General features: G+C 44.8%; 1 protein-coding gene across 3 annotated transcripts in view; it reads left to right on the top strand.

The window, feature by feature from the left end:
* Window positions 1-12,701, top strand: part of L3mbtl1 (L3MBTL histone methyl-lysine binding protein 1) — a 29,104-nt gene that overhangs the window by 4,162 nt on the left and 12,241 nt on the right. For all 3 annotated transcript variants that reach the window (XM_035446786.1, XM_035446787.1, XM_035446788.1), the window contains exons 7-10: window positions 9,166-9,254; window positions 9,723-9,827; window positions 10,548-10,683; window positions 10,995-11,086. In XM_035446786.1, the coding sequence (XP_035302677.1) occupies window positions 9,166-9,254; window positions 9,723-9,827; window positions 10,548-10,683; window positions 10,995-11,086 (422 nt within the window). The remainder of the gene's footprint in view (window positions 1-9,165; window positions 9,255-9,722; window positions 9,828-10,547; window positions 10,684-10,994; window positions 11,087-12,701) is intronic.

Genomic DNA, 12,701 nt, shown 5'->3' with positions numbered 1-12,701 from the left:
GGACTTTATTCCCTTTTGTTGAAGAGTATCCATGCCATGATTGCTCATCAGTTGATGGGCAGATTGCTTCTATCTTGGACTATTATGTTCTCTTATCTGAAATATTGTACAAGTCTTTGTGTAGACATATGTATGCTTCATTTCTGCTGGGCATATACCAAGGAGTGAAATTTTCTTTCACATAGTAACTCTGTGTTTATCCTTTAAGATACATTACAAGGCTGTTTTCCAAAGTGGCTATACTGTAATCTTACATCCCAGACAGAATGTGCTGGATTCTAGCTTATCCCTGCCCTCAACACTTGTTGACATCCCTTTGATTTTCCCATCTTAGCCATCCTGTGGGGTGTGGCATGCTATCTCCCCGTTGTTTGGATTTGTGTTTTCCTAACGACTAGCAAGTGATATGTGAGACATCTTTTTTATGAATTTATTGACCATTTGTATGTTTTCTTTGGAGAAATTCAGACTCTTGCTCATTTTTAAATTGGATGTAAGAAACTAACTCTATGTTAAAATGCTATAATGACATCAAATTGGGAGGGGCCTGAGAATATGAGTGTAGTTCAGTATAGACACTAGTCAGGGTACCAACTACAGGAACTCTATCTTGTTTCTCACTTACTTTCTCTTCTTCTCTTCCTCCCCAACCCCTTTCTTTCAAATTCCTTTTGGCTTTTTGGGATGATCTGTTTTGTTTTGAAACAGAGTCTCACTGTGTAGCTCTGACTGGCCTGAAACTTGCTCCCTAGACCAGACTAGTCTCAAATTCAGAGATCCATCTGCATCTGCTTCCCTGGTACTGGGATTAAAGACATGTGCTACCACTCCTAGCTCTTTTGGATTTTTTTGAGTCAGAGTCTCACTATACAGCCTAGGTTGACCTCAAAGGAATGGTTCTCCTGCCTCAGCCAAGTGCTGAGGTTATAAGGCATGTACCAGACCATCTGGTTTAGTGAGGTGTTTTGGTTTTTTTGAGACAAGTTCTTAACCTTTGTCTCCAGCTAGACTCCAATTTACAGTTTTCCTGGCTCTGCTTTGCAGATCCTGAGTTCCAGGTATAAGCCACCTCACCCAGCTTAGAAACAGCTTCTGATTCTTTGTTTGTTTGTTTGTTTGTTTGTTTGTGACATCTTGTCATTCTATACACCCAGGCTGACTGGGAACTCACTGTGCATCTCAGGCTGGCCTTGCCTCTGTCTCCATAGAGCTGGGATTACAGGCAGATGCCACCATGCTCATCTAGAGAAACACTTTCTTAACTGAAGTTCCTAACCAATAATCCATGCAAAATTCTACAAACCCTTCATTTTGAGGGAGAAGATAGTCCCCAGCTTTTATTAGCTTTTCAAAACAATTCCTCAATGGCAGCATGTTCATGAGGGCAGTGCCCTCATGACCTAGTCATCTCTCCCCACCACACCACTCTCTTAGACAAGATCTCACTATGTAGCCTTAGATGGCTCATGAATATTGGGCATCCTGTTTGCTACATCCCCCCCCCATCCTTGAGATATTGTCATCTACAGTGTATCAGGCACTGGCTGGAGCTGAGCATTCAGAGTGAGCTTGAAACCAAGGCTCATCTAACCAGCTCACAGTTGCAGAGATGGATATGTAGACAAGTGGCTATCATCTAACAGTATGATGTATTACATATCATGTAACAGTGTGATTATAATAACAGATATTATGTGTGAAGTTTGTAAATACAAAGCTGTTTCACAGGACAGTTGCAACATGCAGTCATTCCAAGACTCAGCACATCCATCTGTCCTTTCTCTAGTCATAAACACTGTTGAACACCTACTCCTTGTGAAGCCCTAGCTGGATGCTGTAACTGGGCCTGGGTCTTAGAAGGTGAGGAAAAGTTAGGAGGATGGAAGGAAATTGTGGAGCAAGATAACCAAACTAGACGGCTCAGCCTGTGCAAAGCCACAGATACAGAGGTGTAGCGGTTCATGGTAAAGTGTGAACAGGAAGGAATGGCTAGTTCACAGACGGCTTTACCAGTCTTGCGTATTATTTTGATCTTTAGTTGGAAATGACAAGACACAGTGGAACTAAAAAACAAAAACTCTTTGCTTCAGAGATATATTGGTAGTGTGATAAGTTTGGAAAAGAAAGATCAAGAAAGGGTGTAGCTGGACATTTCTCTGTCCCTCCAGTCCTGCAACTGCTTATAAAATAATCACTCAGAGGCTTAATATTGATTATAATTGTTTGATAATCACTTGGAGGCTTAATATTAATTGTAATTGTTTGGCTGATGACTCAGGCTGATTACTAGCTAGCTTTTTCATTTAAATTAACCCATTTTTATTCATCTGTGTACCGCCACATGGACCGTGGCTTACCAGCGGTGCTCTGGCATGTTGTTCCTTGGGCAGCTGCTGGCAATCTCCTTGACTCTACCTCCCTTCTTCCTGTGCCTCTGCTTGAATTTCCTGCCTAGCTATATTTTGCCCTCCCATAGGCCAAAACAGCTTTATTTATCAACAAATAAAAGCAACACATATTCCCAATGTACAGAACATCCCACATCATCTCCCTTTTCTGTCTAATTAAAAAGGAAGGTTTTAACTTTAACATTGTAAAATTACATATAGCAAAACAGGTATCAAGAACTAGAGTTATAGTATTTACTCTATTTGTATTTGGCAAAATTAAATAGTCTATCATCTACCTTATCTTTGTGAGTCTAAAGTTTTAGATCTAATTTATCTTTTATCATAACTAAGGAAAACTATAATTATAGCTATCTAGTTTCAACTCCATCAAAGACCCCAGAAGGATATAATATTCTGTAAGTAAACAGGAAGTGCATTATAAACAACTTCCAAAACTCTGGAAATGACGCAGATATCTCGCTGCCCGGACAGTCATCCAGAGTTCTCCTGTAATGCTGGGGCACCCATCTTCAGCCTATAGGCATAATGGAGCTGGCAGACTTCTTAGTGAAGCAGGAAATTTGAAGTCAGTTGCTTTCTTCTGTGTTCCTGCAGAGTGTCTGGCAGACTGTTTCATGAAGCAGGAGCCCTGAAGGACTCTCTCATCTTGTTTTGGCAAGTTCGGCAGTCATTTTTCTGTGGGTCCTGCATGTCCAGTTCATACATCATATTGTCAAGCTGTCCAGGCAAGAGCAGTTTCTTGCCCAAATGGCTAGTCTTGCCACATGAAAGCAAACTCCATAAGGAGTTTCTTCAATGCCCAACATCCTCTTGAAGTAATTGATGCTTCCAGAAGCAGACATGTCTCATTGTCAAGAAAATCTAAGTTCTTAAAACATTTTAAATGCCATATTCTGTAGGTCTTTGAAGTGTTTGAAGAGTACCTATCCATCAGAAATATATCTCTGCATATCTAGAAAACCTAACTAACATGACTGTAAGTTTGACTATTATAGATGACTATTTGTATTTAACTATGCATTGCATTTTAAATGAACTGCATAAACATAATGTCTTAGACAAGAGTAGAAATATACATATAGTATAACAAAATTGACCTTAAATTTGTATCAATATACAAAAATCCTTTAAGTAAGAACAGAAACATATATACAATGTAACAAAATTAACTTTAAATTTATATGACTATAACAAAATCCATGCCAATGCAAAGTATCTGAGATTAATAGTTGTCTTTTTATCCTACATTTCTATATTCCCCTAAATATAACAAACATACATAACCTGCCAAATAAACAAAGATGATCCATACCCTCAAACTCTACGGAATGTGGACATTGTTTTCTCCAAACTGCTTCCTGCTGTCTGTGAACAAAGTATCTTTAAGGATCTCTGACAAAATTTGAGATAATGACCAAGTCCTAGAAAGACAAATAATAACCTTTGTTGATAAATATCACTTGTCAAGGCTCAGGAGGTCTTCCTTGATCAAATCTGGTCCATCTTAACCTGGAACGAATCCATAGCCTCTTGTTTCCTGTGGAAACAAAAGCAAAATCACTTCTCCAAAGCAATACATCTTGTAAGTCCATTTCACAAATATATATATTTTTACTTCTGATTTAAAGTTAAGGCATTTGAAAATATTTAGGTTGGTATATTTTATCCGTCTCTCTTTTAATCTCATGTCTCTCATCAGCAGTTGTTTTCTTGTCAGCATTCAAAAAATTCAAAATCAGCCAGGCATTGGTGGCGCATGCCTTTAATCCCATCACTCAGGAGGCAGAGGCAGGTGGATCTCTGTGAGTTCGAGACCAGCCTGGTCTCCAAAGCGAGTGCCAGGATAGGCTCCAAAGCTACACAGAGAAACCCTGTCTCAAAAAAACAAAAAACAAAAAAAAATTCAAAATCAACATAATGCTATGCTTCCTATTGTGTGTTGGGGGGGAGGCAATGGCATCTTTAGGGAACCCTGAGAACATTGGGATAATGGTCAAGTCCTGGAAGAACTAGCTGTGTCATTTGTTGTCCAGTCTCTGTGTGATGGGAAAGTGCAGGGCTTGTCTGAAGTCTTGTCTGGATAGTCTGTGAGACTGGATCATCTCAGCTAGCCACGTGGATGTTGTTTTGGATACAGACTGTTGAAGAAACTGCAACAGAGGCAGTCTGAGAGGCTGGATCATTTGGGCTACTTGTCTTTATTGGTGTCTGGTTCTTTTTTTTCTGAAAACATGCAAACTTTTAAAGGTAGCATACATATCTGCATTAACAGATGTATGGAATGTGCAGTGTGCACAAGTCAGCTGAAGATGAGTCTCTGTTCTGTGTTTGAGCAGGTAAAGGGCATCTGTCAACAGGTAAAGGGCGGTAGGTAAAAGGCATAAATCTGTTTGAACTGCACAACTCAACTGTAATATAAATCTCTATCCATGCCATGTGAAAGGATACACGTAATAATAAGTCATGAGGACTCTGTAGACAAGATTTATCAAGTCTCATCTAGTCTCAGAGCTGTTCCCATGTACAGGGATCAGCGTAAACATCACCTGTCTTGTTTTTCTTGGTTTCTTCCTTCACATCTTCAGCCAAGATTTTCAGGAGGTTCCCCCAATCAAATATGGTCTTTATTAATTTTTAAGAAATCCATAGTTTTTTGTTTCCTGTGGAAACAAAGGCATAACCTCTTCCCTAACTCAACCTATTTATTTTACTTCTATTCTAAGGTTAAGACATTCTTAAAATATATAGACTGGTTTAATTCAGTAGTTTTTTTCCACAATCCTGTATCTCTCAGCAGCTGCCATATTTTTATTAGCGTTTAAAAATATTTAAAGTTAACAAAGTTCTTTATAGGATCCAGATGTCTTATATTTCCCATCTTTATGTGGCTTATTTATTTTATATTACTTTACTCTCTTTAAAGACTTTATTTTTAAACTATTTTTTTCTATGACTGCCTATACCCATAATCTCTTCTTTCTTCAGCATTCAGTACCATTTTCAAGCATTCTATACCTGTTCAGAGGTTTTCTCAGCCTGGATCTGACTTTTTGTGTGTCTGCAGCCTTCTCTGACTGTGAAGACAAACCTTAAATAGCCAGGCCCTCCACTGCACAGCTGGCTTGGCACATGGCATAGTGGCTGGCTCTGACCCCCTTTGGGTCAGTAGTGCCTAACTGTCCCAGCCACACCTAATCATCCCAGCTGCACCTAACCATCCCAGCTCTGGGAAGCTGTGTATGCACTGTGGTTTGTACCCAGTGCTGAGTAACATGCCAGCTGCTCAAGTGCTCAGCTTCACAGTAGGCCCTCTTCAAGAAGCCATGCATTGTATGCTGCTAGCACTGGGCCTGCTTGAGAGATGGCGGTTACTAAGAAGCCATGTCTAGCTCCATGTTAGGAACTTTTTTCAACTTTCTTGGGCCCTGTGTTGGGTGCTAGTGTAGTTGGACTTTCTTGTCAGACTTTCTTTTGGGACTGTTAGCCCCCAAATAATGACATGGAGACTTATTGTAATTATGAATGCTTGGCCTTTTTGCTTAGGCTTGCTTCCAACTAACTTTTTTTTAGTTTTTCCAGACAGGGTTTCTCTGTGTAGCTCTGGCTGTCCTGGAACTCACTCTGTAGACCAAGCTGGCCCAGAACTCATAGAGATCCGCCTGCCTCTGCCTCCCAAGTGCTGGGATTAAAGACATGTACCACCACCACCACCACCACCTGACCCAACTAACTCTTATAACTTAACCATTTTCTATTAATTTACATTTTGCCACATGGCTTTTTTACTTCTTCCCCCTCCTGTATTTCTGACTTCTTCTGTGTCTCACTGGCATCTCTCACACACCTGCATTTATCCCCCTCAGTTTCTCTTTCTGCCTGGAAGTCCTGCCTAACTTCTCCTGCTAGCTATTGGCCATTCATCTTTTTTTTTTTTTTTTTTTTTTTTTTTGGTTTTTTGAGACAGGCTTTCTCTGTGTAGCTTTGGAGCCTATCCTGGCACTCGCTCTACAGACCAGGCTGGCCTTGAACTCACAGAGATCTGCCTGCCTCTGCCTCCCGAGTGCTGGGATTAAAGGTGCGCACCACCAATGCCCAGCGGCCATCCATCTTTTTATTGGACCAATCTCAATGACACATCTCACAGTGTACAAATATCCAGCAATAGACAGCTACATGGGTTGGCAAGGAACCCCATCCTGGATGTCAGCCCCAAGCAGCCCCTTGGCTGGCTATCAGTGTATAGTATTTAGATTGTGCTACCACACAGGGGAGCTTTTGGACTTACTTGAGCTTGAAGATGAGACTAAAAGTTCACCGGGAAGAAAGGATGCAGGAAACTGGAGGAAACGGGGTATTCCACAGAAGGAATACACATATGGCAGAGAGGTATTGGAGCCAGGCCCCTTCTCTGTGTATGATACACAATACATGATCTCTTTTCTCATCTATGAAAGGGGTACTTACCAGTCCTTCCTGTCACCTCAAGGCATTGGGAGTTCCAAAAGAGATGATGTATATTAAATCCTTGAGGCATATCTGGACCCCCAGTTTCTGGCAGCATATAGGTGGCTTCACTAAATGGTACAAGGAATAGTCAAGGTAAAACAAGGTGGTGTGTGATAGACAGAAGGCTGAAGACCTGCTACATGTTATGTCCAGTGAAAGCATCACAATAGTATTGGTGAGTGCTATAGAGGTTGGCTGCTTTTCAGAGGGTTCAATTCCCAGCATCCACCTGGTGGCTCACAACCGTTTGTAACTCCAGTTTAGAGGGATCTGATACCCTCTTCTGGCTTCCATGGGCACTGCATATACATGGTACACAGACAGACATGCAGGTAAGACACCATATACATTTAGGGAAAAAGTTAAGTACTGGTACAGGGAAGGAAGTGGTGTGAGGGAGGCCTGGTGACGTAAGAGCTAACAGAGCAGCAAAGTGCCTGTGAGAAGTGGCTGCTTCGGCATGGGGGGGGGGTCTTATAGCTTTGCTATATTAGAGGATGGGTAAAAGGAAGTGAACTCAGGACTGAAGTACCTAGGAACAATAGAGGTGCCTGAGATGAGAATGCTGGCAAGTACTCAGCCACAGACTGAGCTTGTGCCACAGTTTGGGAAGGGTAAGGCAAACAGGATGTTATCTAGGGAGAAAGAACTGAGTATTGTGAAGGGCTTGGTCATAGCAGTGGTGATGTGGATAAGATAACCAGACAGGATGGTGTGGCATCCCAGTGACAAAAGAAAAAAAAACAGCAGCAACATGATTAACCTGGCATCCTGAGCTCTGATTTTTTTTTCTTCACACTCCTGCTTAGTGAGTATAGATGAAGCTGTGTAGAGAGCTGGGGGAGAGCTGGGGGAGTGTGGTAGGATCTTACTCAGGACAAAGGATGCCCTGGAGAGATGTGCACTAGATTTGGCATTGACATCAGTCTCTGAGAGAGTTTGAATGATTGATCAGTCCATGAACAAAATATTTGTCTTAGCCCAGTTGGGTCAGGTTGTTGGGAGCTCAAGGTTTGGTGCAGTGACTAAGGGATTTAGGCAGCTGTAGAACAAAGAGTTCCACTGAGGAACAAACCATCTTCCTGAGCAACAAACTGCCACAAGCTTGAATGACCCAAGGTGGAATGAACCAGAGCAAGGAAGAGCTGGGCCACTCTTGAGTAAGAGGGGGAAGAATCAGAAACATGACTTGGTGTCTCCTAGGGACCTGTTCTGGACCATGTGTTACAGAACCCTCACAAGCACCCTGTGGTAGATAACATCACAAAGCTGAGTCCGTTTCCAAAAGTTAGTGCTGTTTCCACCCAAAATACAAGCCGATTCTTATGTGTTGTTGGGCCTCTGATAGTCTGTGGCCTTCAGTGGAAGGCAGCTCAGCTGAGCTGGCCAGCCTACCTTCTAGGTGATTGGTTGTCACAGCCTTGAAAGTGTTCTGTGCTTCGAAGCCAGGAATCCAGCAGCAGGAAACCATCCCATCCCTCCTTCCCCAGGCACTGTTAAGGGTATAAACAAGACCTAAACTGTAGGCTCTGGAAATAATATATTCATATTTGTGTGTGCCTCTCTCTCTCTCTCTCTCTCTCTCTCTCTCTCTCTCTCTGTGTGTGTGTGTGTGTGTGTGTGTGTGTGTGTGTGTGTGTGTGTTGCACCCACTCATATCCATGAATGCATGTACTCGTCACACACATTACGTGTTCACCCTCAGCATGTACATGTCTGGGAAGACTGTGAAATTGGTCCGTGTCCTGTAGCACACTAGGCTCACACACATTTGTATGTATATGCCTGTAAGTACTTAGGAAAACAATCTTATTTCTGTGTGTTCTCTCCTTCACCTTTTTCCTCCCTGTTCTCCCTCCTACTTTCCTGCGCCCTCCTCTTCCCTTTGTGAGCTTAGGTAGCAGTGTGATTAGGTCCTCTGGCTCAGGCTTCAGCACTAATCCTCACCCTGCACATTTCCAAGGATAGAGTGGCTGAGACTTTGTGACCTTAGTTGCTGTATAATCCAAAGGGCTTCTGCTGACAGTGGCTTGGGGGTGGAAGAGAAACAAACAGAATCTGTGACCTCGCCTCAGGTCTGAGCCCCCTGTGTCTGGCACTGTCATAGCTGAGTGTGGCAAGAGGTACATGTTGGACAGGCAAAGGTTTGCTTGGAGGTTAAGGTAGAGCTCAACCAGAGGAAACCAAGGAAGATTGTTTATGCCTTGGCAGCAACCCAGGAGCCAGCCTGCCTATCTTGTCTCTGCAGTGTCTGATGAGAAGAAGGAAAGCTGGTCCTGGGAGTCCTACCTGGAGGAGCAGAAGGCTGTCACTGCCCCAGTCAGCCTCTTCCAGGACGTGAGTTGGGCAATTTCAGTCTAAGGAGATTTTATCCTGTCAGTGCAGGGACTCACCACCAAGCTCAGGCATTCTGGGGTTTTCTTCTGAACAATCCTTGACATACTAGCAGAATGAAGATGTCCAGAGTTGAAAAGGGTGTCCTGTAAGGGAATCCCTGGGTAGGAAGAAACAGGGAGGTACCCTCCAGACTCACCCCTCACCTGTTGACTTGTGGATTCTGGTACCTTTCCTCCAGTTCAGCATTGACCTCACCATTAGGTAGATGAGAGAACCCTTAACTCTAGCCCCTGACCCAACCCTTCAGAATAGTCCTGCAGCTCTCTCCCCCTCTGAGGGCCCCTTGCAGGACAGATCTCCAATAATTCACCCCCTTTGAGACCAGGAGGCAGCTCCTTCACCCCAAGCCCACTAGGCAAGGATAAGGCCGGGTGGAAGCCGGGTCCTCTCCGCTCTGTGCATTGACAGTCTCAGGCAGTCACCCATAGCAAGAATGGCTTCAAACTGGGCATGAAGCTGGAAGGCATTGACCCTCAGCACCCGTCCATGTACTTCATCCTCACTGTGGCAGAGGTGAGCCGGAAATGCCCTCCCAATGTCTCCTTGTAGAGTGATGGAGCTGCTGGGGGTGGGGGTGGGTGAGGGAGGCACTGCTTTGCCTCAGGAAGCCCAGACGCCCAAGAGCGTCCATTGGAATTTAGGGAAACCTAAAAGCAAAACCTGCAAAGCAGATGGGGAGCGGAGAGATACTGGTATTACTGAATAGTGTAAATTGTCTGTGCTTGGAGGGGAGGGGTGAATATGAACGATCCCAAAGGTGGGGATGTTGTCTCAAATCAAATAGGGCCTTGTCCTCTAGGGAGGGAACCTGTGAGATGAGCACAGCAGCAGCGACAGGCCATGAGCTTGCAGATCGAGAAATAGTCCATCTGGCCTGAGGGGGCAGGACAAGTATAGGAAGGCCTGTGTTTGAGCAGAAAACTCCAGGAAGATACAGCAAAATGGCATCTGGAGCATGAGATAGAGTGTGACGTAGCAGGGCGTACTGAGGGTGTACAGTGAGGAGGCTGAAGGGAAGACCCTGGGACACATGGCAGTCTGGAGTACCCCCCACATCCTGGCTGGGGCTTAGGAGGGGAGCAGGCTGCCATAGCTTCTACCGGTCTTGCACTCAGCACTTGGGGCACCTGCTAGCACTGGATCCCAAGACTGCAGGCTGGACCAGGAGAGGTGAAGGAGTGGGAAGGTGGCATCTCCTGGCATTGACGTGCCACTGCTTCTTGTCACGGCCAGGTGTGTGGCTACCGCCTGCGCCTGCACTTTGATGGATATTCTGAGTGCCGTGACTTCTGGGTCAATGCCAACTCCCCAGACATTCATCCTGCTGGTTGGTTTGAGAAAACTGGGCATAAGCTGCAGCCTCCCAAAGGTAAGACCTCCCTGGGTTGGCCCTTGGAAGGCAGCAAGTCCCAAGACCCACACCTTACTCCTTCAGGTCACCCTGCATCCACATTAAGAAAAAAAAAAAAAGCTAAACTTTGGCCACTTTCTGTCCCATTCTGCTACAGTTTCACTCTGAGGCTCCTGAACCCTCTTAGTATTCTGGTCCCATGTTCCTTTAGTAGAGGGGCCCTGCAGGTTTTGGGGACCTCAGACATGCCTGTTTCTACTTCATTATTGGGGCCCTCACTATGGCCCAGCCTCTGCACAGAGCTCTGTTCATTCCCCCGAGGGGCCCAGGTTACAAGGAAGAAGAGTTCAGCTGGAGCCAGTACCTGCGCAGTACAAGAGCCCAGGCAGCCCCCAAGCACCTGTTTGTAAGCCAGAGCCACGTGAGTATTGACTAAAATCACCCCCAGGCCAAAGTCACTGCAGTCAGCCCAGGGGATCTGACTCGGTAGAACAGAGCACGTCTGTCACTCTCAGCTCTGTTCTGGTCTCTTCAGGCTCAAGAGGCATGCCTGGGGAAAGGCCAAAGTCGAAATGTGGGATGCTGGTTATACATTCCCGTTTCCCCCTTCCAACTTGCCTTCAGCCATTTTCTTTTAAATTACTTTTTAAAAATTTATTTTGTATGTGTGATGCCCATGCCACATAAGCACTCATAGAGGAGGTCAGAGGACAACCTGTGGGACCCAGTGTTCCGATTCCACCATGTGGATCCAGGGACTCAAAACTCAAATTGTGTGGCTTAATGGCAGGTGCCTCTATCCTCTGAGCCATCTCACCAGCCCTCATCCATTGTGTGGCTATTCCAAAGTATCTAACCCTGACTGATACAGAAAGAAAAGAGGCTTACTTTATCCTGTAGCTTCAGAAGCAGAAAGTCCTTGATTAGGTAGCCCTTTCTGTTGAGCCTCCGACACTGGCAAAGGCATGTGTGGAAGAGATCACAGGGAGTCACAGGGATTTAAGTACAATCTTCCTTGCTTTTTGCTTTTTTCTGGCTGTCCTGGAACTTACTCTATAGACCAAGCTGGCCTTGAACTCAGAGATCCTCCTGCCTCTGCCTTGCAAATGCTGGGATTAGCCAGGCATTGGTGGTGCACGCCTTTAATCCCAGCACTTGGGAGGCAAAGGCAGGCAGATGTCTGTGAGTTTGAGGCTACCCTGGCCTATAGAGCGAGTTCCAAGACAGGCTCCAAGACAATACAGAGAAACTTGTCTCGAAAAAACAAAAACAAAAAACCAGCAAATGCTGGGATTAAAGGTGTGCACCACCTCTGCCTGGCTCAAGCTTTATTTTGTTTTACGATTGTGTGTGTGTGTGTGTGTGTGTGTGTGTGTGTGTGTGTGTGTTGTCTGCATATGCCAGTGCCTATGTGCTGCAGAGCCCAGAAGAGGCCATCAGAACCTGGAGCTGAAGTTACAAAACTTTGCCGGTCATGGGTGCTGGGATCTGAACTCCAGTCCTTTTGATTGAGCAGCAAGCTCTCAATCACCAAGCCATCTCTCTAGCCTGCTCTCTGTTCTTCTAATAAGTGTCTATTCTCTCAGAGACTAGCCAGAGGCCTTCAGTCCCCTTCTAGCATAGGACCCTTTAGGGGACACACAAACCATATCATTCTCTGCTGCAGAATTCTCCCACACACACACACTCCAGAGGCCCTAGCCAACTGCTGCAGCCTGGACACTAACTTGTCACCACGTAGTTGTTCATCCTTTGGTTTGCTCTGCAGCTTATTGGTGTAATGTCAAAGTCTATTCTGGCAGCCTTCTCCGTTTTCATCTACTGACATTCCCACCAGCTCACCTCCTGTTTTCAATCTGTTAAGAGGCTGATGGCAGCTTAAACAGTTAAGTGTCACATAATTCCAAGCAGAGGGTCTGAGAGATAGAGAGCTAGAGCTCCCATTGAGAACATTTCTGTACTGGGGGCTGGATATGCAGGGTAGTAGTAGAGTACCCCTCACCCCGTGACCATATGGAAGGGCCACGGACTCCATC

Source organism: Cricetulus griseus, chromosome 6, assembly GCF_003668045.3.
Source record: "Cricetulus griseus strain 17A/GY chromosome 6, alternate assembly CriGri-PICRH-1.0, whole genome shotgun sequence".
Taxonomy (NCBI): Eukaryota; Metazoa; Chordata; class Mammalia; order Rodentia; family Cricetidae; genus Cricetulus; species Cricetulus griseus.
This window is presented reverse-complemented; position numbering and strand designations above follow the sequence as displayed.